Source organism: Amblyraja radiata, chromosome 12 (genome assembly GCF_010909765.2).
Source record: "Amblyraja radiata isolate CabotCenter1 chromosome 12, sAmbRad1.1.pri, whole genome shotgun sequence".
NCBI classification, from domain to species: Eukaryota; Metazoa; Chordata; class Chondrichthyes; order Rajiformes; family Rajidae; genus Amblyraja; species Amblyraja radiata.
The window spans coordinates 6,459,465-6,484,995 of record NC_045967.1 but is presented as its reverse complement, the minus strand read 5'-3'; the positions used below and the strand labels follow the sequence as shown (position 1 = coordinate 6,484,995).

Below are 25,531 nucleotides of genomic sequence, written 5' to 3'. Positions count from 1 at the left end.
GACGCAGTGCGGGGAAACCCTGTAACCCGAATACCTAACTTTCCCCAGCTGGCTTGAACGCGTCACCCTGTATGCTGAATATCCATGTCCCAGTGTAGCAGTGCGGCGTAGGTAATGATATATGCGCGATCCCGGGTTGGAAGGATAGGCCCGCCCCAATGTGCGGAAAGCAGAGTAGGTAATCGTTAAGGGTGGACGCTGACAATTATTTGCGTTTTTAAACGCCTGTGAGTGAGCGCGCGCGCGCTGGCCGTAAGGAAAGCGGAGCGGGGTTTGAACCAAAGTTGCTTCGCCTTGGCGGTAAGATGGCGGAGGCACTCGGGGTGGCGGACACCCGCCGGCTGCACAGCAAGCCGCAGGATCTCAACGATGCTTACGGGCCTCCCAGCAACTTCCTGGAGATCGACATCTTCAACCCGCACACCGTCGGCGTGGGCAGGACCAAGTACACCACCTACGAGGTCCGCATGAGGGTGAGTACCTGGTCCCTGCCCTGCTCTGCTCTCGCCGGCCAGGCGCAGGCTGCAAATGGAGCTCCAGGCTGCGGCCGCGGCCTGCTCCACCCGATCATGGTGTCCAGTCTGTCTCTCCCCTCAGCGGGAGAGATAGATGTCTTCCTTTGGGATAAACCTCTGGTAACTTCCCACCCCCGCAGTCACGGTAAGGTGGCCCTTGCAGCAAATTAGTGCACTGTGTGGTTTGGTTTGGCATTTTTAAAAAGAAATGCAGTCTCCTGAGTGTTATTTCTAATTTAAATATTTTTAAAAATTCAAAATAGACTTTATTTGAGAAATAAATATACATGATCCTTACAAACCCCATCCGACATTCAACACTGTTTACACAATATTACACAATTTTACCCAATCGATCCACAGGCGTTTTGTTTACAGTACAGGTGGGATTGTCTATTTAGGAAAATTAGGGAATTCATCATTTTAACTTTTCCATGGATTTTCTTCGCCCCAGCTACAAAATTTCGGGAAAGAGCAAACAGGCTCTTATTATTGAATCTATGTTTCTGTTTAGCCTTTCTAATCACTTTTTATGGATGGATACATTTGGTTAGGGAGCTTATATTTCTCATGGCAGCTATTTGGAAGGTGGTTTGGGGAAGCAATTTTTCTTGGTAGTTAATACTTAAATTAAAAATAAAATCCATGGCATTTGGAAACTAATTTTTTAATATTGTGGTGGTCTTTACAATGTTGAGGAAGGTGCATGGTCTGATTGAAGACAGATATCATGTTTGTCTTAAGAACTTTCTTTAAAACATTTTTTTGTCCCAATTTATGCTGTAATATCTTATTTTTTAAGTAAACATGAAATTGTAAAACTCCATAATTTGCATATTATTTAGCTCTATTGTGGAGAACTAACCAAATAAAATGTGAATTCCACACATTGGTGTTGGATAAGCAGTTTGGATGCTATTCTGCAGCAAGAAAAAATACTAATGATCTACTATGTCAGAAAATTAAATTGTTGTCTGCAAGAATTGTTTGTATAATGGTATACAAACAATTCTTGCAGACAACCATATAACCATATAATGGTTATATGGTTGTCTGCAAGAATTGTTTGTATACCTGATATTTCTGATGAGCTTGTGATGTTGCATTACAAGTGATTTCCTTTCTTAAACTTACTGTCAAATGTGTCGAATTTTTCATAATTTTTTTCAAACAAGGATATCTCTCCATCTTTCTCCCACCCAAGTTGTACCAGCTTCAAAGTCGTCCTGTTGAGTCTCATTGTCTGTACTCGTTCTCACCTAGCACACAGCTAACAATGGCCTGTTCCTTTATCGTCATTACTTTTTTGCACATCTTTCATTCATTTGTTCTATATCTCTTGTTTCCCCTTTTCCCTGACTCTGTCTGAAGGGTCTCGACCCAAAATGTCACCTATTCCTTTATTCCAGAGATGCTGTCTGACCTGTTGAGTTACTACAACTTTTTGTCTATTTATACTGGAGACCTTGTTGTTAAGATCAGGATGGCAATCTGAGGTGCTGACCTGAGCATTACATTAGTGTGCATTTTTAATAGTCTTTCTATTCAGACCCTGACAACTTTATAGGGATGAGGATTGTGAAGTTGCAAGTACACAGTAATTTCTCTTATAGGAATTCTCCAGTTGAAAAAACAATATTTAGATAAGGCTTTATGGGGGCAATGGGGGGGGGGGGGGTCAACCATTAGAAAGTTAGTTTGTTGTAGGTACTGGTACTGAGGTAGGATTAGAGTTGTGTAGGTTGGATCAAGACTTAACAATTGTAGGAAAGTAGCCATTCCTGAACCTGGTGAAGTGAGACTTCAACTTTCTGTACCTCCCCAATGGTAGCAGGGAGAAGAGGGCATGAAGCAGATTGTGAGGATACATTATAATAAATGTCACTGCCTTGGGCAGCCTCTTGTGGAGGGAGATGCTTTTGATGGTAGGGAAGACTATTCCTGTGATGGACTGGGGCCAAGTCAAGTCAAGTTTATTCGTCACATACACATACGAGATGTGCAGTGAAATGAAAAGTGGCAATGCTCGCGGACTTTGTGCAAAAAGACAAACAAACAAACAACCAAACAAACTATAAACACAATCATAAACACACATATTCAGTCAACCACTCTCTGCAACCTCTTGTAGAGTACATTGGAATTGCTGTACCAGGCTATAATGCAACCGGTCAGGATACTTCATACAGTGGATCTGTAGACGTTTGAGTATTCAGTGACATGCTAATTATTTTTTTACTTCTAAGGAAGTAGAGGGTAGTCCACCTTTCGGTTTACATCTATGTGCTGTGTCCAGAACAGGTCATCCTGGTCCTGCACATGGATGGACATGAATATGTATGACAAAATAATTGGTTGGTCTTAATGGATTGACTTGCAATTCAAACTTGTGCACTTACCTCCACAGGCAGTGTGGCCATTCTTAGTGTGAAGTTGAGAGAATACAAATTGAATAGAGCACGTGAAGCTTCTGGTAGAAATGTCCGTGAAAATGAGTGCAATCATTAATATCTTATGTTTAAAACTAATCAATTGTTTGAATACTGTACAAAAGTGGTGAAGCACTCTGAATGGTATGGGTAGAAGAATTAAGTTTACATTTCTTGACTTTTTTTTGCTAGATCAATCTTATTATTAATATTTCTTTAATCAATATGATACACCTGGGTGGCAGACGACTTTAAGCCCTACCTTAAATGGAGTGTTTCTATAAATTGTAACTTTAAATCAAAACAGTACAGTACCTTCACAGTGAATTGTAGTGCAGTAGTGCAGAGGCATCTAGGAGTATAGATGCATATTCTCTGAAACTTGTGTCACTGGTAGATAGGATGGCAGAGAAGGCTTTTGGTATATTGGTCTTCATCAGTTGGGGTACTGAGTATAGAAGTTGGAACCTTACTACACATTGTATTACAAATGTACAAGATGTCGGTGTGGCTGCGTATAGTGTTCTGTGTTCAGTTTGTGTGTCGCCTGGCAAGAGAAAGGATCTCATTAAGCTGGAAGGTGTGCAGAAAAGATTTCCAATTAATTTTCTAGGACTCGAGGGCTGAGCTCTAGGGAGCGGTTGGACAGGCCAGGTTTGTATTCCTTGGAGCACAGGAGGCTGAGGTAGTGGTGTACAGACAAATGAGGGGAATAGATGGGGTGAATGCAAGGAGTTCTTTACCCAGGATAGGGGAGTCAAGAACCAACAGGCATGTGTTTAAGGTAAGAACGGAAAGATTGAATATGACCTGAGGGGAAACTTTTCCACTGAAAGGGTGGTGGGTATATGGAATGTGCTGCCAGAGGAGATAGTGGAGGCAGGTACAATTACATTTGAAAGGCGCTTGCACAGGTACATGGATAGGAAAGGTGGAGAGGTTTAGATAATCAGAATTGTATTTTGCTGGAAGGGATATGAGGCAGACACAAAATGTTGGAGTAACTCGGCGAGATGGGCAGCATCTCTGGACAGAAGGAATGGGTGACGTTTTGAAACGAAACACCACCCATTCCTTCTCTCCAGAGATGCTGCCTGTCCTGCTGAGTTACTCCAGCATATTGTGTCTACCTTCGATTTAAACCAGCATCTGCAGTTCTTTCCTACACAGGGATATGAGGCAAATGGGCACACTGAACTAGCTTAGATGGGGCATCTTGGTTGGCCTAGGTGAGTTGGGCTGAAGCTTAATGTATAACGTTGTCTTTATAACTTGCATGATACTTAGCTGAAGCTATTTCTGTAAATTTAATTCTGGGGAATGTTCCAAGATCTGGGGAACAAGTACCAAGATGTACTTGTGTTCCTATTCTTGTGGCAAATGCATTTGTGCAGAAAATATTGGTAAATCTACTAAATGTTTCATCTTGATTTAAGATGGAGATTTAGTAGGTAACAAATCTTGGTACCAGAGCAGAATCAGGAATGACAGGGAATATGTAATGTTGGTGCTTGCCTTATTGGAGAAAGAGGGCAGGATAGTTGTCAAGTTCGTACATAGTATTTCTATTGTTTAGTGCAGAGATACAGCATGAAAAATGGGGCCCTTTGGCCCATTGAGTCCATGCTGACCATCGATCACGAATTCACACTAGTTCTGTATATTCCCACTTTCCCGTCCACTCCCCACTCACTAGGGGCAATTTAAAGGCCAATTAACCTACAAATGTGCACTCTTTGAGGTGTGGGAGGAGATGTGAACATCTGGAGCAAACCCATGCAGTCAAAGGGAGAACATGCAAACTCCATGCAGAGATCACCTAAAGTCAGGATTGAACACTCTTCTCTGGCACTGAGGCAGCAGCTCTGAGCTGTGCCACTATACTGCCCTACTTGTATTTGAGTTGAGGATTGTAGATGTGGCACTTGTTTCCACTTTTTTTAATGTGGAAAATATAATAATTTCAGATGATTGAACTGTTATATTTATTTGCCTTTCATTTTGATGGCCTCAATGGGCAATTTAATTTTGACCAAGTTTGTAAGTCTTCTTTATAACTCCAGAATGGTTTGAGCTTGCATCCCTTTATCTTTTGGTTGGGTGCACATTTGGAGGTACTGTCTGGCCACAGCTTCATGAGATGCAGTGAATATCAGCTGATGAGTAGTATTGCTATTTCAGCTTTGAACAATTCTGATGTCCTGTGGAAGGGGGGATTTATGCTGTGATTTAGAACGGAGGACAGTAAATAGGAAAGTGCAGAACATTCTATCTCTGGTTTGGTTTAATTTTTTCCCTGCAGTTGTAACTCATTCTGGAGCAAAGTTCAATTGGCCAAAAACTTTATTTGTTTTATTTGGAGAATGATGCTAATTTGCAGGTGACATATCGTAGGTTGATGAGACGGCTATCAACAGGAGAGGCAAGGGACTGCAGAAGCACTGCTGGAGTTAACCCAGCAGGCCAGACAGCATCCCCGAAAAATGTGGATGGGTGATATTTTGGGAACCTACTTCAGATTGAAGGACTGTCTGAAGAAAGGTCCTGACCAGAAACATCATCTATCTACGTTCTCCAGAGATGGTACTTGACTTGCTGAGTTACTTCAGCACTTTTTTCAATCAATAGGGTATGTTGAGTCAGATTTCCTGATGCATTCTCATTTCGCTTTACAGATGTGTGGTGCTTAACAATGTCCTATGTGTCTGAATTTCTAAAATACTATTTTGTGTAATTTCAGAAGTGCATATTGCTTTGAAATGTTCAGTTTACTTTTCTGTTTGTTGCATTCAAAGGTTTTCTGGTTCCTTAATGTTGTGATACTTTGTGATGATGTCATGGGGTTAGAGAAGTTCTAGTTTAGGTATGCAAGACCCTCATGATCCAGACAATTTTGTCAAACTAATCTGTAGAGATTTGTTGAAATCTTTTGGACCTGCTTGTATGTTTAGACTACTAGCTATTGTAAATGTGCTCCCTGTCCTATCAGGCTAGAAGTGCATTTATAAAATAATCTGAATTGTGTTAAGCTGGAAGGTCCATCAACTTTCAGTTGAGAGTTTGTAAGTCTATTTAATTTGTCTTTTGGTTAAGGATATGTCCTTCACCCAGGGATCATTTGTGGGTCTGGAGACTATTTGAAATGATTTGAGGACTGCATTGACTGTCTTAAGTCACAACAAATGTCTTGCATTTCCATTTATTAAAAAAATAGTCTATAGTATTATTTCTCTTCCTCCTTTCCTACCACTCAAATAATTCATTTCAGCCCTTTTGCCAGTTGTTTAAAATCAGGTTGATCTGTTTTTTAAATGTATTCATGAATCCTTGTATCCAGCACTCCATCACCCAGCTCTGTGTTGATTGCAATATATTTGCTTCATGGAGGCAAGAAGAGTGTGGAGGAATCATAATTGTTCTTCAATTACTGTTGTAGCAATGTTTAATTGCAGATATATTTAACATGGGTCTCGTGGACTTTGAAATCCAGTTCTTGACTTGGTGACTTGCTGTTTATCATTATGGTTCAAACATCCTGAAATGTCTCTAATTTGCTAATGCTTTAATAAACCTTTTTCAATTTGATATTTGTTCTGTTCCTCATTTGTTGTGCAGTAATTTTTAATTCTTCATGGTCTGAATCAACTTGAAGTGTTATTTTATACTCCAACTGAATTTCCACTTTGTATTGTGTTAGTTGTCTGAGTGATTGGAGTACAGGCTTTGCAGTCTGACTGGAAAAAGGTTTATCCTTATCAATAGATTAAAAACAATGTGTACTCTTGCACATAGAGATTTTGTTAAGCTGCAGTCTGGGTTGTGAATACAATCTTTTGTGACTGTCTAGAGAATCCAAGAATTGAAATTGTGGACAGGTTTGCAGGTTCCTCCTTCGCACATTAATTTTGTGTTTTATGCTAGAAAAAATGGGAAAATAATTAAATTTAAAGGATTTTCCCTATTCAAAATCAATGATTACTGGCTTATCAATAGCTCCAGAAAACTTTGACAGATTACATCTTGGGAGATGAAATAAATTTAGAGTTGCATACCAAAATAACTTTTAGTATCTATGGAAATGATTTTGTTGGAAGAATTTATTTAATGTAAATTTGAACGGTTTCCTGCCATAATTTGACCTTGGTGTATTTGTATGGATCTGTCCTACAATAGTTGTAATCACTCAGCTTAATGATCCGCAATGCCAGCAATTTCCAGCAAAATGTTATGGTCGAGATTTATTCTGCTGGTGTTTCCTTTCATTGAAGAAAACTATCCAGCAATCCTTGGCAAGGATTTCCTTTGCCTGAATTTTATGGTCAATAATAAGGAATCGGAGCACTAAAGGGGCTGTCCCACTTGGGCGACCTAATCTGCGAGTTTAGAAGAGTGTCTTAGACCTTCAAACTCGCAGCATGGTCGACACGTGGAGGTCCAATGAGGTCGCTGGAACTCTCCTTCATGCTTGAGGGAAGTTCCCGAATACTCGTGGCCTCAGCTAGGTCGCAGAAAATTTTTCCGCAAGTAAAATTTGGTCGGCATGGTTCTTTTTAACTCGTAGTGGAGTGGGGTCGCTATTTAGTTACAGGGTTCTTTTTAACTCGTAGTGCAGTGGAGTGGGGTCGCTATTTAGTTACAGGCAGTCGAGGGCAGCCGTAGGCAATCTCCTTCGCTGACCAGGCATTTTAATTGGCTTATTGGAGTTTTCAAGACCAAGGAAAACCTATGCCCGCTAAACTTTATTATACTTATTAAAAGTGTCTCCACTCCTTCTCCACGCCCTCCCCCCCCCCCCTTCTCCACGCCCCCCCCTCCCCTTCTCCACGCCCCCCCATCTTCTCCACTCCCCCCTCAACCCCCCACCCTCTCCACCCAGATAAAGCATAAAAAGAAGTTTGTGACGGAAATAGTAATAAACACCCAGACTGCCTTGAAAATTCAAAAATGTGATATTCTCAAGATTAGAATTTTAATATTATTGTATTATATGCTGTAAATCCGTAACAGATGGGTAAATAAATTACAATTTCTAGCAATAGACCAAGTCTTTATGGAGAAGATCAGTTGCTAGCTGGTACATTGGCATATCATAATCAGTAGCATCATCATACTCCTCAGAATGTAACCAATAAGCAACTCTGTACACCTTGTTTTTCCTCAACTTTTCAATTTTGGCATTGTAAACTACAAGTTTTTCCTTTTCAAACCATGCATGACATGCCTTTCTGCCCACTACTTTCTCATTAAGAATGGCCTGTAGATTCCATTTCTTAAGAAAAGGATAATTTTTTTTAAATAGCCGAAGTATCCAAATAACAAACTAATCCCATTCACACAAGAATTCACAACATAACATGATTTTTAAATCTCACTGTCATGAATTTATATGCCAGATGGAAGGAATTTAATGTTTAATTCCCATAAATTAATCCAGAAACATCTACTCAAATGAATCAAAATTATTGTTTTTTGTACAATACATGTGACTCAAACTGTTGTGAATATTTAGTTTAAAAATAATGATAATGGAGAGAGAATAACACAAAATATAAACAATTTAGACAGTTTATGAATGTCCAAAAAAAATGGGCATTTTAATCATCTTGCTTCTGTAACGCGATCGATTGAAACGTTGCATTTGCGGTGAATTTGAACCCCATAACAGCAGGAAAGACACTGGCGGTTCATATGGGGCCCAAATAACATTTTCGCAACGTAAAATTAGATTAAAGCCATCCCAAGAAACAGATTATATGTAAAACTAGACTAAGTGGGACTATGACCCATGTTCACACGGGAGGGCTGGTCCGCCGACGCAATATTCCACCTCTCCACCAATTCCAATATTGGTGGCCAGTGGGGGGGGGGGGGGGGGCTTTCTGGAGTGCTGGTATGGGTTCTTGGGGTGGCAGCTCAGTCCCTCAAGCCTGATCTGCTGGCAGCTAACTCACGGCTGGTGGGCTGGCAGTTGACTCATGACTATTCCTTGAAATTCCATTTCAAGCAGGGTGCAAGGCCACCAAATTCAAATCCATGTTGCTACCATTTCAAGCAGGGTGCAAGGCCACCAAATTCAAGTGCAGTTTCTTACCACTATGAGCAGGGTGCAAGGCCACCGAATTCAAGTGCAGTTTCCAACCACTTCTAGCAGGGTGCAAGGCCACCGAATTCAAGTGCAGTTTCATACCACTTCAAGCTGGATCCATGACCACCAAATTCAAGTGCAGTTTCATACCACTTTCAGCAGGGTGCAAGGCCACCAAATTCAGTGCAGTTTCATACCACTTCAAGCAGGATGCAAGGCCGCCAAATTGAAGTGCAGTTTCATTCCACTTCAAGCAGGGTCGAAGGCCACCAAATTCAAATGCAGCTTCATACCATTTCATGCAGGGTGAAACCACCATAAAACCACACAAAACACCAAACTCACAGTTCAGTAGACATTCAGTGTGTTCAGTTGATTCACAGCTCAGACAGTGAGTCATGACCTCTCCCTCCCCCATCTTGCAGAGACTGAGTCACACCCACACTTTCAGATTTTATAACCCAACCCCCTCCCACTGGAAAAGGTGTGGCTTTCAAGGCATGATTGACAGGAGAGAGATTCTCAACATTTTTTAAACATTAATAACACTTTTATTTTCCATTGATCGGAAGAATTCTCTGCACCTGCTCAGCGGAGGGGGGACTGAGTAAGATGGCCAAAAATCACAGCCGTAAATGGTAGCATTTTATCTTAAATTAATATACAGTGCAAACAGGAAGCAAGTGCATTTGCAGTAGTGCCTTTTAACTTCAAGCCAAAGTACCCAAGCCGCCATTTGCAGTAAGTAGTGCCTTTCAACTTCAAGCCAAATCACCCTCCACCATTTGCAGTAATTAGTGCCTTTCAACTTCAAGCCAAAGCACCCAAGGCACCATGTGCAGTAAGTAGTGCCTTTCAACTTCAAGCCAAAGCTCCCAAGCCACCATTTGCAGTAAGTAATGCCTTTCAACTTCAAGCCAAAACATCCAGGCCACCATTTGCAGTAAGTAGTGCCGTTCAACTTCAAGCCAAAGCATCCAAACAACCATTTGCAGGTAGTGCCTTTTACTTCAAACAAACCATATTTTCATTTTCAAACCACATTAAGGGTACTCACAGTTGTGTAGACATTTGTCCAGTGTTATTCAGAGCTCATAGAGACGTGACCCTTGGCTTCATCCATCTTGCAGAGAGTGAGTGAGTCACACCACTTCCTGGTTTTATAGTCCCTCCCCCTCCCTCCAGCAGGTGCAGCAGAGAGAATGGTGATTTTTTCAAACTTCAAGCCAAAGCTCCCAAGCCACCATTTGCAGTAAATAGTGCAATTCAACTTCAAGCCAAAGCACATAAGCCACCATTTGCAGTAAGTAGTGCCTTTCAACTTCAAGCAAAACACCCAAGCCACCATTTGCAGTAAGTAGTGCCTTTCAACTTCAAGCAAATCACCCACCACCATTTGCAGTAAGTAGTGCCTTTCAATTTCAAGCCAAAGCTCCCAAGCCACCATTTGCAGTGCCTTTCAAATTCAAGCCAATACATACAGGCCACTATTTGCAGTAAGTAGTGCCTTTCAACTTTAAACCAAAGCTCCAAACCACCATTTGCAGTAAATGGTGCAATTCAACTTCAAGGCAAAACACCCAAGCCATCATTTGCAGTAAGTAGTGCCTTTCAACTTCAAGCAAAGCACCCAAGCCACCATTTGCAGTAAGTAGTGCCTGTCAACCTCAAGCCAAAGCACCCAAGCCACCATTTGCAGTAAGTAGTGCCTTTCAACTTCAAGCAAAGCACCCAAGCCACCATTTGCAGTAAGTAGTGACTTTCAACTTCAAGCCAGAGCACCCAAGTCACCCTTTGCAGTAAGTAGTGCCTTTCAACTTCAAGCCAAAGCACCCAAGCCACCATTTGCAGTAAGTAGTGCCTTTCAACTTCAAGCCAAAGCACCCAAGCCACCATTTGCAGTAAGTAGTGCCTTTCAACTTCAAGCCAAAGCACCCAAGCCACCATTTGCAGTAAGTAGTGCTTCAACTTCAAGCAAATCGCCTGACACCATTTGCAGTAAATAGTGCCTTTCAACTTCAAGCCAAAGCACCCAAGTCACCATTTGCAGTAAGTAGTGCCTTTCAACTTCAAGCCAAAGCACCCAAGTCACCATTTGCAGTAAGTAGTGCCTTTCAACGTCATGCCACCATTTGCAGTAAGTAGTGCCTTTCAACTTCAAGCCAAAGCACCCAAGCCACCATTTGCAGTAAGAAGTGCCTTTCAACTTCAAGCCAAAACACCCAAGCCACCATTTGCAGTAAGTAGTGCCTTTCAACTTCAAGCCAAAGCACCCAAACAACTATTTGCAGACAGTGCCTTTTACATCAAACAAACCATATTTTCATTTTCGAACCACATTAAGGGTACTCACAGTTGTGTAGACATTTGTTCAGTGTTATTCAGAGCTCAGAGAGACGTGACCCTTGGCTTCATCCATCTTGCATAGACTAAGTGAGGCACACCACTTTCTGGTTTTACAGTCCCTCCCCCTCCCTCCAGCAGGGGCAGCAGAGGGAATGGTGAATTTTTTAAAAACATTAATATCTCTCTGATTTTTCATCGATGGGAAAAATCCTCCGCACCCGTAAGGCGGAGAGGGGCTCTGAGCGAGGTGGCCAAAAATGACGGCCGTAGGGGACGGCGTTCTGTCGGAAATCGCAGCACAGTGGGTCAAATTGGTCAAGATCAGAGATTTAGTAATATAGATAAACGACTTGCCCTTTGTTTTGTCCCATTCTTGTGATCGGTCACGTTGTAGGTATTGAGGGCGTTAGAAGTCGTTTTTTATTTTAATCTAATTATTAAATGGTCTAGCGATTTAAAATAAATAAATAATTTTTTTAAGAAGGTTCGGGAACGGAAGTCCGATCGATTTTTCTTCAGCAGTTAGCAGCCCGAGGAAATCCCTCTCCGGTAGTACAAAACTGGATTTTAATCCGGCCCTCACCCCCTCAAAGGCGCCAAAGTCGCACGCACGGCCAGTGGCAGAACTGCAGCGCAGCTGAAGGTAAGTTTTGTAACATCGTTAGATTAGGTCGCCCAAGTTGGGCATCCCCTTTATTGAACATGGCAAGCAACCAATTGCCTCAAAGAGTTCTCGTGTAGCAACCGTGATTCATCAGTCATAATTATTTATTCAGCACAGAACAGGCACTTCAACCTATCTTGTGCATGTCAACCAAGGTTTCTTCCTGCTGTAGTACCATTTAGCCCATGTGTCTCTAACTTAAACATGTCAAGTGTCTTTTGAACACTGTCATTGTACCTTCTGTCATAGTGTGTGTGACCATCTGACCATGGGACAAGGATCATGACCATCCAACTTACCACGCCTCTTGTGACTTTTAAACTCCTACGGTACCTCTTTTGCGTCGCCATTTAACTGCAGGGAAAATGGTCACAGTGTATCCATTCTCTCCTTGTAACTCAATGATTCAATGATACTTTGCCACATGTACCTAGGTACATTGAAATGCTTTCTCTTGCATACAACACAGCCACAAACCTCACCCGTACCTCAGACCTCAATGCAGCAGTACACAAAGATTGCTATGTTTTGGTGCTGACAAAGTTACAAAAGACCTTTGTAAAGTGACAAGCCTGTTAGTTCCAGCAACATCTTCAAATCTTTTCTGCATCCTCTAGCAACTTATCACATGCTACAATATGGCAACCACAATATTCCAGTGGCAGTCTCTCAACTCTTTAATTCAATGCCCTGTCCGATGAAGACATGTATCATATGCCACCGTGTCCATCTGTGCTGCCACAGTCGGGGAGCTATGTATAAGTACCCCTAAGTCAATATTCTATAATGTCCTGTCATTATATCCCCAGTGTCCTGTCATTCATTGCATATGTACTGCCCGGCTTTAACTGTCCAAAATGTATAACTTCACACTTGTCAATGTTAAATTACAGCTGCAATTCCTTGGCCCACTTTCTCAGTTGATCTTTATCCTATTATAACCTTTGACCACCTTCACTGGTCAATACCCCACCAATTTTGGTGTAATTGTTAACAATCATGTTATCCACATTCTCAGTCAAATCCTTGCATGCTTTGCAAATAAGTGGACCCAGTTCCTATCCCTGTGGCACACCACTAGCCATACATTTCCAATCTGCAAACACAACAGCCTGTCTGGTCTTTTTATTTGTTTGCTGTTTTGGTCTGTGTTTACTTGTATGTTTTTAGTGTACCTTTAGTTTTTGTATTATGTGGGGCGTGGGAACCTCTTTTATCTCTTTCCTCGACGGAGATGTGACTTTTCATGGTATCTCCGTCTGCACTGCGGCTTTAACGTCGTGGAGCTGGCGGTCCCTTTGTTGGGGATTGGTTGTGAGAGCCCGAATCGTGGGAGCTTTGACCGCCCTGATCGCGGGAAAAAAGGAAGAAAGAAGGTATAAGTTATTTGCCTTCCATCACAGAGGGGAATGTGAGGTCACCGACATAACAAGATGGACGTGCTGCTTGTACTGCTGAGGGAGTGCCGTGAGTGCAGTGGTCTCAGAGTCTAGTGGGAGTGTGACGGTATTCTGAATGTTCGGTGGACAGGGGCTGCAGAGAGAGTGAGAGCAGTCGGTACAACTCTGGTCACATCACGGTGAAGGAGCGTGTGTGTGTGTGGCCATGGACATTGGACTGATGGTTTTGGGTCTCCACTTAGTGTGCCCTGGGGATTCTCACACGCCGTTGTGGTGGCTGTTTAAGTCTATGTGCCATTTTTATGTGGTTACGTATCCTGGTGCTTTTTTGTGTGACTTGTTGGCAAATAAAATTCCTTGTATATTTACATACTTGGCTAATAAATTAATTATAATTACAAACCCTTGCCCTGCAGGGTAAATACAATTTTGTATGCAATTGGCTAGCTCACTGTGGAACCCATACACCAGGGCTCGAAATTAACGGTTGCCCGGGTGCCAATGGCAACTTACAGTCCCGCCGGGCAAACTAAAAGCCATGCCATTTTGCCCGGCTTGGCAAGCAACCGGGCCACCCACCCGCCGTCCGGGTCTCCGCTCGGCGCTAGCTCTCGGCTCTCGGCAATAACTCCCGGCTCTCGGCACTAGCTCCCGGCTCTAGCTCTCGGGTCTCCGCTCGGCTCTAGCTCTCGGGTCTGCGCTCGGCCTTCACTCTCGGCTCGGGCCTTGGGTCTCCGCTCGGCACGGCCGGCCGCCGAGCACATCATTGGTCGTCGTCACGGCAACTGGTCGGCGTCGGCCACTTTCTCCCTCCCTTTGCATTGTGGGAGCTCTGGCCGCCATTGCTGTCCGGTCTCTGCCTCACCGCGACCGCTGAAAAACAACGCAGAATCACTCCCTGGAGCTGCAGTAACTCCCTGGAGTAACTCTTGCTTCTTGGTTTCCTGATCCTCCAAAATTATTCCAAATGGAATTTAAATTGGTGGACCCACCACCACCAAACTCCAAACTCTGCAAAATAACAGCCTATTGCATTTTATCTGTTTATTTATTGTGTATAGATATGGTCGATAGTATATAGACACACTGAAACTTTATCTCCTATTCTGTATTATGTTTACATATTCTGTTGTGCTGCAGCAAGCAAGAATTTCATTGCCCTATCTGGGACACATGACAATAAAACTCTCTTGACTCTTGACTTGGACTTAAGCAAAAAAGGGTTCTTGGGGAAAAAAAGCTACCTTATATTTAGTTGCGTCTGGTTGGTAACTATGGTAGGGTGAAGACTATTCCATGCTTTAATTGTGCAGGGGAACTCCATGGAGCAGCCAGCATCTCTGGATAGAAAAAATTGGGTGACGTTTCGGGTAGAAACCCTTTTTTACATTTCCTCTGGTTTTAGTGGTTTTAGTTTAATTTAAAGATACAGTGTGGAAACAGGCCCTTCGGCCCACACCGACCACCGATCACCCGTACTTTAGTTCTATCCCACACATCAGCGACGTAAGTCAAGAGTGTTTTATTCTCTCACGTCCCAGTTAGAACAATGAAATCCTTACTTGCAGCAGCACAACAGAATATGTAAACATAGTACTCTGTAAACAATGTTATAAACGAGAAAGCAAAACTCCATACAGACTGCACCCATATTCAGGATCAATTCCAGGTCTCTGGCAATTTTAGGCAGCAACTTTATGGCCAATGTACTGCCCCAATTGCCTTGAACTGAATTAAAACATACAGTAGCTGTAAAGGGGGACATAGCGTCACTTAGAGATTTAAGACTGAAAATGGATAGTTTCTTTTTTTTTAGTAACCAAAGTTATCAACGTATAATTTTTTGTGGGTTGGAAAATAAAATATAGTGACACAGCTGGTGGACTTGCTGCCTCACACGCCAGAGATCTGTGTTCGATCCTGTTCTCGGGCACTGTCTGTGTTGAATTTGCACATTCTCCCTGCAAGCGTGTGGGTTTCCTCCCACATCCCAAAGACGCATTGGCTTTGTAGGTTAACTTGTCTCTGTAAAATTGCCCCTAATGTGCAGGGAGTGGGTGAGGAAAGTGGGATAACAGAACTTGCGTGAATGGGTAGACGAAAATGTTGGAGAAACTCAGCGGGTGAGGCAGCATCTATGGAGCGAAGGAAATGGGGTGCGTTTCTGGTCGAGTCCCTTCTTCAGACTGATGTCGGGAGGGGTGGGGGGCGGGAAAAAGAAAGGAAGAGGCGGAGACAGTAGGCTGTGGAATGGGAGGGGAAGGAGGGACAAAGCAAGGACTACCTGAAATTGGAGAAGCCAATGTTCATACCGCTGGGGTGTAAACTACCCAAGCACAATATGAGGTGCTGTTACTCTGGCCATGGAGGAGGCCCAGGACAGAAAGGTCAGATTCCGAATGGGAGGGGGAGTTGAAGTGCTGAGCCACCAGGAGATCAGGTTGGTTATTGCGAACTGAGTGGAGGTGTTGTGCGAAGTGATCGCCAAGCGTGCGCTTGGTCTCACCGAGGTTGATCATACGCTGTATAACCATATTTTGTTTGGAAGTGGAAAGAGATAATAGAAATTGCATTCATTGCAACGTGTAAAAAGAGATGAGTATTGTAATTTTGCTGCATGTCGTTGTGGTATATATCATGTCTTGCTTGGTGAATATGTTTAGTTTGTGACTTTATTTGAATGCTTCATTGACCATAATTCCGACTGGTAACTACGCACTTCGTCCGAACACATTATCGCACGCGTCATGCAAGCCGTTTTAAATGACCACCTAAACTGTGATTTGGCAACCTAATAAAAGCTGCCGAGGTTGCCCGGCTGGCAACAGGGAAAAAAAGTTAAGCGAGAGCCCTGTACATTAACCTCCAGACCAGCCTATACCACGCAGGACCATGTCAATAGTCTTGCTAAAGTCCATGTCGACAATCTCTACTGCTCTGCCCCTAATCTTCTTAGTTGCCTCTTCAAAAAAAAAGGCAGTGTAATTCTTGAGACAAAGTTTACCCAGCACCAGCTAATTATTCCTAATCAGTCCCTGCCTTTTCAAATGCAGATAGTCATACAGTAGTTACACAGCACAAACTGTTTAATTTCAGCATCTACTTTAATAACGATGGAATTTTGAAATTGCAATTCATACTTCTGTTGAGGGGTCAGAGTTGAACCTTATTAAAAGGTTTGGTATACTTATAAAACCTGTGAATAACTTTAAGGAGCTTTGTTTTGTATGTGCACAGAACTACATTGCACTTAAAAGCGCAAAATTTTTCCTTTTTGCAGACCAATCTCCCTATTTTTAAGATGAAAGATTCGTGCGTGCGCAGACGATACAGCGACTTTGAATGGTTAAAAAGTGAATTGGAGCGAGACAGCAAGGTAAATGACACTGGAAAGATTTGGCTTTAGACCCATCTATTGGTTTCTAAATCTCAATGGCTTACTCATTTGAACTCTATTTACATTGTAATCATCAACTTTTTAAACACTACTATCCACTTCCAATAAAATTGGTATAAATGCAGTTAATTTGAAAACCAATTTACAAATTTGGTGCGTTTTAATTAAGATATTGTATAGATGAGTGCAATTTTACAACCATGACTAATATTAAGACCATGCCTTGAACAGTGGCATTTGAGAAGACTTTTGCTAACTATTACATTTTGTGATTGTCCAGTGACCACTTGGTGAATTTACTCCATAGAGCTGCATCTAGCTATTAAAGGATCACTTGATTATTTTACAGGAGCATCTGCTTCAAGATGACAGTCTACAATATGTGACTGTCTTTCATTGCCATGGCAATATAAATACGGTTGAAGTGAGCAATGCTATAGTTTTGATCTGGAGCTCCCTAGTCAAGTCAAGTCAAGTCACATTTATTTATATAGCACATTTAAAAAAACAACTCTCGTTGGCCAAAGTGCTTTACATTTGTTATAAGAATAGTATAAACAAACAAACTACATACATATATACATATAGCCCTCGCTCAGTGGACGTCAGGAAATGCTTGGGAGTATAGATAAGATTTTAGTCTTGACTTAAAAGAGTCGATGGAGGGGGCAGTTCTGATGGGAAGGGGGATGCTGTTCCACAGCCCCTAAGCTTATGCCTACGCGGTTGGATATTTGACCTTTGTAGGCTTATTTGTATTTGTTGGCTTATGCCTACACTGCATTGGATATTTGACCTTTTGTCAGAATAGGGACATTAGAACAGTTTAGTTGACAAGGTGATGATTATAAAGCACTGAAGGATTTGCCAATATTTCAGATTATTGCCTTAAATTTCTGCATATTTAATTTTCTAATTTGTACCAGGAATGTGGGAAACAATTTATTTTAAAGTTTGACTTTGTCTGAACTGGCTTTTATATTTATGTAAATTAAAAAATTGTTGTGTCTAATATTTATTTGCTGCAGATTGTTGTGCCACCATTACCCGGAAAAGCTTTGAAACGACAGCTTCCGTTTAGAATGGATGAAGGAATTTTTGAAGAGTCTTTTATTGAAGAAAGAAGAGTTGGATTAGAACAATTCATTAACAAGTAAATTTATTGACTAATTTTGCCAATTAGAAATCCTAAAATTTGTGTGAAGTGAAACTGAAACAATAAACCAGTGTTTATGCCCATCACTAATTACCTTCAAAGACACTTGAGTCTTTTGATTTGCTGCAGTCTTTCAGGAGACAGTACTGAATGAGGAGTTTTAGTATTTGGACTCTGAATCCGAAGGAACAGTGATATTTCCAAATTGGGTTGTTTGATTTGGAGGAAATCATGCAAGTAATTTTGGGCATATATCTGAGTGTGCTCGTAGATTTTGGCAGGTCTAACCAAGGCACATATTTAATACGGTCATAAATGATAGAATTAATGAATGAATGCTTTATTGTTGCATGCGACAAGTTACAGTGAAATTCTTTACTTGCAAAGTATCCGTGCCAGGTCCCCCTTTGTTCTCACCCCCCACCCCCTCTGTACACCCCCTGCTCCTACGGTAGTCCCCCACTGTTCCTCTCCTCCACTGTTCCTCTGTACACCCTCTCTTTTATCTTCCCCGATGGCAGCATCCTCACCTCCACATGGTCCATTCTCGTCTGTCGGTCTCCACCCTCATTGACTGCCGCACTCCCCACTATCGCTGCCTGGTCCTCAGCAGATGTCTCCGTGGTGCCGACCCAGGCACCGAGGTGGAGCTTCTCGGCGGCATTCCGGGAAGCATCTGTGAGCAGAATTAGACCATCCGGTCTACTCCACAATTCAATCTCCCTCCTAACCCCATTCTTCTGCCGTCTCCTCATAACCCCTGACACCCGTACAAATCAAATAGTTGCAGTGCATTTTGTGGGCTATACATGCTGAATGCTATTGGTGGCCTGTGTGAATTCTTGGGCTGGTGAATAGGATGCCAGTCACGAAGCTGTTTTAATGTTGAGCTTCTCTAATGTTGGAGCTGCACTTGTCCAGGCAAGTGGATAATATTTTCTTAGTTTAGAGATACAGTGCGGAAACAGGCTCTTCGGCCCACCGGGACCGCGCCGACCAGCGATCCCTGCACATTAACACTATCCTACACCCACTAGAGACAATTTTTCCATTCACCAAGCCAATTAACCTACAAACCTGTACGTCTTTGGAGTGTGGGAGGAATCCGAAGATCTCAGAGAAAACCCACGTACAGACAGCACCCTTGGTCGGTACCCATGGGTCTCCAAGGCTGCATTTGTGTATGGCTGCAACTCTACCGCTGTACCACCGTGACTGCCCTTCTGTCTCATTCCTCCCTTGAAATTGATAGAACTGTTTTGCCTTGCCAAAAGACGCGTCACTTGGTGCATGATGTTTATGGTCTTGTGTGACCACAGGGCACTAATAATTTTTAATAATTGTGGCACCAGGTATTTGTGGGCTTTGTTTCTGTGAAAGTACAGGCATGTATTGGATGCGGAAAAAGTCTGAAGAAGTGTCTCGACCCGAAACGTCACCCATTCCTTCTCTGCAGAGATGTTGCCTGTCCTGCTGAGTTTCTCTGGCATTTTGTGTCTACCATGCATTAGAAGCTTCTTGGTGACTTATAACAAATTTCATTTTAAAAAAGATATTTGAAATCGGATGGGTTTGCCTGTAACAATTGATATGATATTGCAACGTTACGTCGCTTTGATCATTGTAATACCAAAAACCTAGAATTAGCAGCAATTGGATTATATGTTTCAGAAGTAGTCATTAGACTTAAGTACCGTATTTCCCGGCAATGAAGACGCACCTGCGTCGAAGACGTGCCCCCATTTTGAGTTGCTAAATTTTAACAAAAGGCTGACGGGCCATAGAATTTCTCACGCTCAAAAATAAATAAAAATAAAATAAAGAGTAACAATTCAATTTGTCCAAGGCTTCCAGATCTTCACCATTCTGAATGACTGAGTGGGTGGGGGTGGAGGGTGACGGCAGGTGGAGAAAAACAAGTTGAATCAGTTGTGATCTTAAGACAATACTAGTTCAAGGGACCAATGCAGTCCGTCTGTCTTTTTTTTCCTTTTTGTCCTGTTAAGTGGATGTCTTGGTTTTAGTTTTTATATTATTTTTAGCTGTATACATGTGGGGTGGGGAAAACTTTTTAATCTCTTCCCTGTACGGGGTCCCGACTTTTTTCTTGTCGAGTCTCCGTTGTCGTTGGGCCTAACATCGTGGGACCTGCGGCCTCCAACCGGAATCGACCTGGGTTTAAATCGACCGGGAACGGGACCTTACATTGCCCGGCGCGGCTTAAACGGCCGAGGGACTTACCATCGCCCACCGGGGGGGGCTCTAACATCAGGAGCCTCGATCGGCTCGATGCAGCAGTTTGGCTGCTTGACTGCGGGAGAGGAATGGGCACAGAGAACGGGGAAGAGATAAGACTTTTGCCTTCCAGCACAGTGATTGGGGATTCACTGTGATGGATGTTTGTGTGGAATTGTGTAATTGTGTGTTTTTGTTTTTTTGTTTGTGTTATGACTGCAGAAACTTAATTTCATTTGAACTTATGTTCAATTGACAATAAACTATTCTGATTCTGAATTGAGGTTACTCGCGCTGACACAGGAGTAAGCTCCACCGCCCACTGTCCTGTTATCCATCGCCTGCTGACCCGCTCCGCTCTATGATTTTTGCTATTGAAAGACACGGACAGGACAGTGAATGCCATGCTGTGTCACCCAGCACAGCAAGTGAGGCCATGTCCTGCTCCCTGCGGCAGTTGGAATTTAAGGATTTGCAGGAAGCGGCTGACATGAGCGAGGCCGGCGAGACGGAGCTGAGGTGGCGGCCAGTTCCGCTGTCTGGTCCCGGCAGCCGCTCGCAGTCACTCGAGCTACTTTCCTCCCCGGCCACAATGCAGTGGCTCTGCGCCCGTAGCGCCGCAGCAGCGGTGAGTGAGTTGTTGGTATGATCCCCGACACCCTCCTTCTCAATACTCCTGCCCATGCTGACCCGGGCCAGACTCCCCACACGCTGGAAAATAACTCTTTCCCCCCCCACCAGCGGGGCTGTACTTTTACTGCAACTTCGCACTTTACAACCACTTCCCATCAGCTGCCAGCAATGAGGGATAGATTCAAGAGGGTTTATTGTCATGTGTCCCAGATAGGACAATGAAATTCTTGCTTTGCTTCAGCACAACAGAATATAGTAGGCATGAATAATACAGAACAGATCAGTGTGTCCATATACCATTATATAAATATATACATATGAATAAATAAATAGATAAAGTGCAAATAAACAGATAATCGGCTATGAATGTTCAGAGTTTTGTATGAGTTGAGTTTAATAGCCTGATGGCTGTGGGGAAGTAACTATTCCTGAACCTGGAAGTTGCAGTCTTCAGGCTCCTGTAACTTCTACCTGAAGGTAGCGGGGAGATGAGCGTGTGGCCAGGATGGTGTGGGTCCTTGATGATGCTGCCAGCCTGTTTGAGGCAGCGACTGCGATAGATCCCTTCAATGGTAGGGAGGTCAGAGCCGATGATTGACTGGGCAGTGTTTACTACTTTTTGTAGTCTTTTCTGCTCCTGGGCACTCAAGTTGCCGAACCAAGCCACGATGCAACCAGTCAGCATGCTCTCTACTGTGCACCTGTAGAAGTTTGGGAGAGTCCTCCTTGACATACCAACTCTCCGTAATCTTCTCAGGAAGTAGAGGCACTGATGTGCTTTCTTTATAATTGCATCAGTGTTCTCGGACCAGGAGAGATCTTCAGAGATGTGCACGCCCAAGAATTTGAAGTTCTTGACCCTTTCCACCATCGACCCGTCGATACATCAACATCGTTCTTGATGTTGCTGTACTGAGGGATAGCCAAGTCTATCTTTCTTGGCTAACAACCTAACCTTTGGTCTCCAAGACGCAGGTAAATTTCCGTGCCATATTTTTGGGTAAAAAATAGCGTCTTCATTGCTAGGAAATAGCGTAGTTGCGTTGTGACAACGGCAAGATACATTTACAGGTTGTGTTGGAAGTGAGTTCTTGCATGAGGTTGATTGTAGGATATTCTATAATTTAAATAAGTGTCATGATGGATTTAAAAGGGAATTTTAAAAAAATTAAACTGGGTAAAATGCAGGGTTGGTTTCAATGGGGAAAAGATAAACTTGGCATATGGCATGAAATTCTGTAAAAGTAAATGTGTCTCTGGGCTAAATACAAAGAGGTTTCTGTATTCATAGGGAGACAAATTAGTGGTTATGATCTGTGTTCAACCAAGTTTGTAAAGCTGAGTAGCCTACTCCTAATTCATAATTCACATTGCTTAATTTTTTTTTTAGAATTGCAGGTCATCCACTGGCCCAGAATGAACGCTGCCTCCACATGTTCTTGCAAGACGAATGCATCGATAGGAATTATGTACCTGGCAAAGTACGTCAATAGGTCAGCTGGGTGCTTTGACTTCTTCCAACCACCCCACTTATAGTGAATTACACTTTTACACAAATTGTATTCATTTGTAATCACTGGTCTTGACTTAAACAATTCAAAATAACACCTATGATTTCATTTTTTTTAAAACCTTGTACTTTCCCAAGTTCTTACAAATAAGTGTAGGCCCTGTAGTTTGGGACTCTTGCTCATGGTTTCACCTGAGCTGTAAACTTCAGATTATTGAGGCTTCCCATTTCCCATCTGTTACATTTTCTACCAAGTCCATGGTTTCTGTTGAATGAAATGACCCCATTGAAGTTCAATTCACAGATCACATGGGTGTTAAATAGACGTTATAGGTTTTATAAGGCTTGATTTGAATAAAATAGTTGTTCATATTGTACCCTGTTAAACTTGTGTGCCCTGTGAAATGTTTGCTATTTTCAATATTGCTGGAGAACAGTTTGCTGAAGAATCCAAGGTCTTTTTCTGAAGATTTTATTTTCAAGGTAACTTGGTAGACTCCACTGATCTCGAGTATATATTCTCCAATTTCCCTCACCAACGTTTTCTGTCGTGATGCACTTAATAGTTTTGTATGGAGTTGTAAAGGGTCCTCTTGGAACAGATTGCAAACTGTTAACTGCCTGTGCCCACAAGATGTTTGCCGTAATTGTTTGCGGCTTGGCCCTTGCCTATCAATAACATTTGTTAATTTGTACATTACAAAACTACTTTATCAGAAGGTTAATATGTTCTAACATATCCTTGAACATTATTTATCTTGGTCCCTTTCAGCCCAAAACAAGTTCTGGGAAATAGTACCTTGTCTGAGATTTAAGGATTTTAAGTATCAGATGTGCTGCAATTTTTTTGTGTAATTGGTGAGTGTTACACATTGAAAAATGTACATAAGCTGTATATGAGCCTTGAGGTACAACTTCAACATCTTGGGAAATTACATTGTTTGGTAACTTCTCAATCAAAGTGACTTAACAAATATTCTAATACCACTTGTTTAAACACTCCAAAGTGTTTAAAAACATTCCGGGCTTGAAGTAATTGAAGACTACTGGAAGTATGCCTGATGTTGGCAAGAAAGTCTGAGAAATGGTTGTGAAATCTAACTTTTGATTCATACCATTGACTCCAAAGTGCATCAGTTTGATTTCTGGTTTCTCTTCCAAAATTGGTGCTCTTTCCTTGATTGCACTCCCACATTTTTTCTTTGTTTAAACCAGGAAAGTATAAAGCACATTAAAGAAAGTTCAACTTCTGCACAGACTATTCTTAATATAAAAATTGAGGGTGGTTGCAGTTGGTTTGAGATGGTTTAAAGCTTTTCTTTCTTCTAGTACATGATGTGAATGAATGCTTAAGCAATATACTGGTACAATGTGCTTTTAATTCTGAAGCCCTGCAAAAGAAACACGGACACCTCCTTAAATATCCATCGCCTATTGATTACTGGCTTTATTTAAAACTGAGCAGTCCTGTGGCCTTGTGATACACTTGTTTAACTTTGGAGACCCCGGTAAATTAAAATGGTATGTGGGCTATTTATCCAGTTAATTTCTTTGCCTATTGCAATTCAAGTCGAGTGTTTTAAACTGCAATACTAGTTTATAAATTGTACAAAGTTATTGGTGGGGTGGGCTTGGTGGGTGCTCGTGTTAATTGCAGTCAATACCCTACTATTAAACTGCCAATTTTTTTTATTCCTACCTCTATACCCCACCCCTAAAATCCAGATTCTTTGTAAGTGGACTTCTAAAGACTAATAGGGAAGCAAATGTGAGTCACCTGCAGCGCTTTGGATGGAAAGGCTGTTGACCTGAAGACAATTACAGTTGTTAGTCTCAATGTTAATCTGCTGCCCTGCTGTCTTGTTGCTCTTTCATCTTTTCTGACCTTAATTTGTTCTTCTATCCTGTTTACTGCTTGTACTCGATACTTGTGCATCAACGTTTTTGCTGTAGCGATCTTTAGCAATACCATTTGTATTCCTGCCATTTTGAATTGAGGAACAGTTGTTTTTTTAATTTCAACAGTTATCGAAGGAAAGGTTTAACAAATGGGGTGGGACATGAGGAAAGTCTTCAAATATTTATCAGCCAAGGCAGTTCAGTGACCTAATTGATGCTGATTTACTTTGAAATGGGCCCTCTATTTTGGACGTATTCATAACATTTGAAATTGCCTTTTGTTGTGGGAAGCTTGTTTTTTCCTTGTGGATTGTAATGTGTGAAGCCTGTTATTTCATGGTCCAATTGCAAATACTTCTATCAATATTTGCCCCAGCTTGGGGGATAACCCATTATTAAGACCTTGGTGTTTACAATGTTTCCGCATGTAGACCCAAAAGTGAAAATAGAGTGTTGCCACGGTTGGTTTGGAGCAATGAATGAACCTGAAGGCCAAGGAGGCAGACCAAGCTGCTGGCAAATTGGAGATTGCTGAAATGCAGTGACCTATGTATAGCCTGGAGCTTTCCTGTTTCACCAGGGTGAAGGGAGGAGTGAAGAAAACCATTCACTATATTTTTGGTTCATTGAGTTGGAGATGTGCATAATATTTTGGGACCAAATGGATTTGGGATATCCAGTTTCTTAGCTGGGTGTGGAATAGTAATTGAAACAAATGCACTAATACATTGGGACTGTTCAGTTTATACTTCTGGGAATACTGAACTAGATGTATAACTCTGTATCCTATCTATGAATGGGTATGTACAATATGCTCTGCACTTGAAGATTGATTCTCTCGGTGTAGGGGTGATGCTCTAGGAGAATCTTTGCCAAAGATCATTGCAAAATGCAATCTGTCTCTCCCTCCAGAAACCAGAAATGAATCTGATTTTTGTTTAGTGGATAAACTGGCATAAGGAGCTGACAGTTGAATCTTGTATTCAGCATTGTTGCCAATAATGTGTCCTCCTGACCTATTCGACACTTAAAGCAGAGTTTTCTGTAAATTCACTTTGTACTATTACATTGGTTTTATTTAGATGCCTTTTGTGTGTCACTGAGAAAGGATTACTCTTACTATGTTAAGCAGCTTTCTCTTGAACTAACAGATGTGTCCACTTATTGCATTCATAATAAACCACTGTAAAAATCACTATTTGTGTCGGGCTTTATTTTTGTTATGCATGAATTAACGTAATGTAATTTTCTTGATGATAACC

General features: G+C 42.0%; 1 protein-coding gene across 2 annotated transcripts; it reads left to right on the top strand.

Annotated features, from left to right (window-relative positions):
* Positions 1-25,464, top strand: LOC116978886 (sorting nexin-12). 2 transcript variants are annotated; one of them, XM_033030146.1, is made up of 5 exons: positions 1-473; positions 16,720-16,815; positions 17,865-17,989; positions 22,251-22,353; positions 24,096-25,464. In XM_033030146.1, exons 1-4 carry the CDS (start codon positions 306-308, stop codon positions 22,351-22,353), a joined length of 492 nt encoding a protein of 163 aa, XP_032886037.1. In that variant the 5' UTR covers positions 1-305; the 3' UTR covers positions 24,096-25,464. The 2 variants fall into 2 exon arrangements, with proteins under 2 accessions (XP_032886037.1, XP_032886036.1); XM_033030145.1 differs by having other exon boundaries at positions 2-473; positions 22,251-22,341.
* Positions 25,465-25,531: the final 67 nt, after the last annotated feature.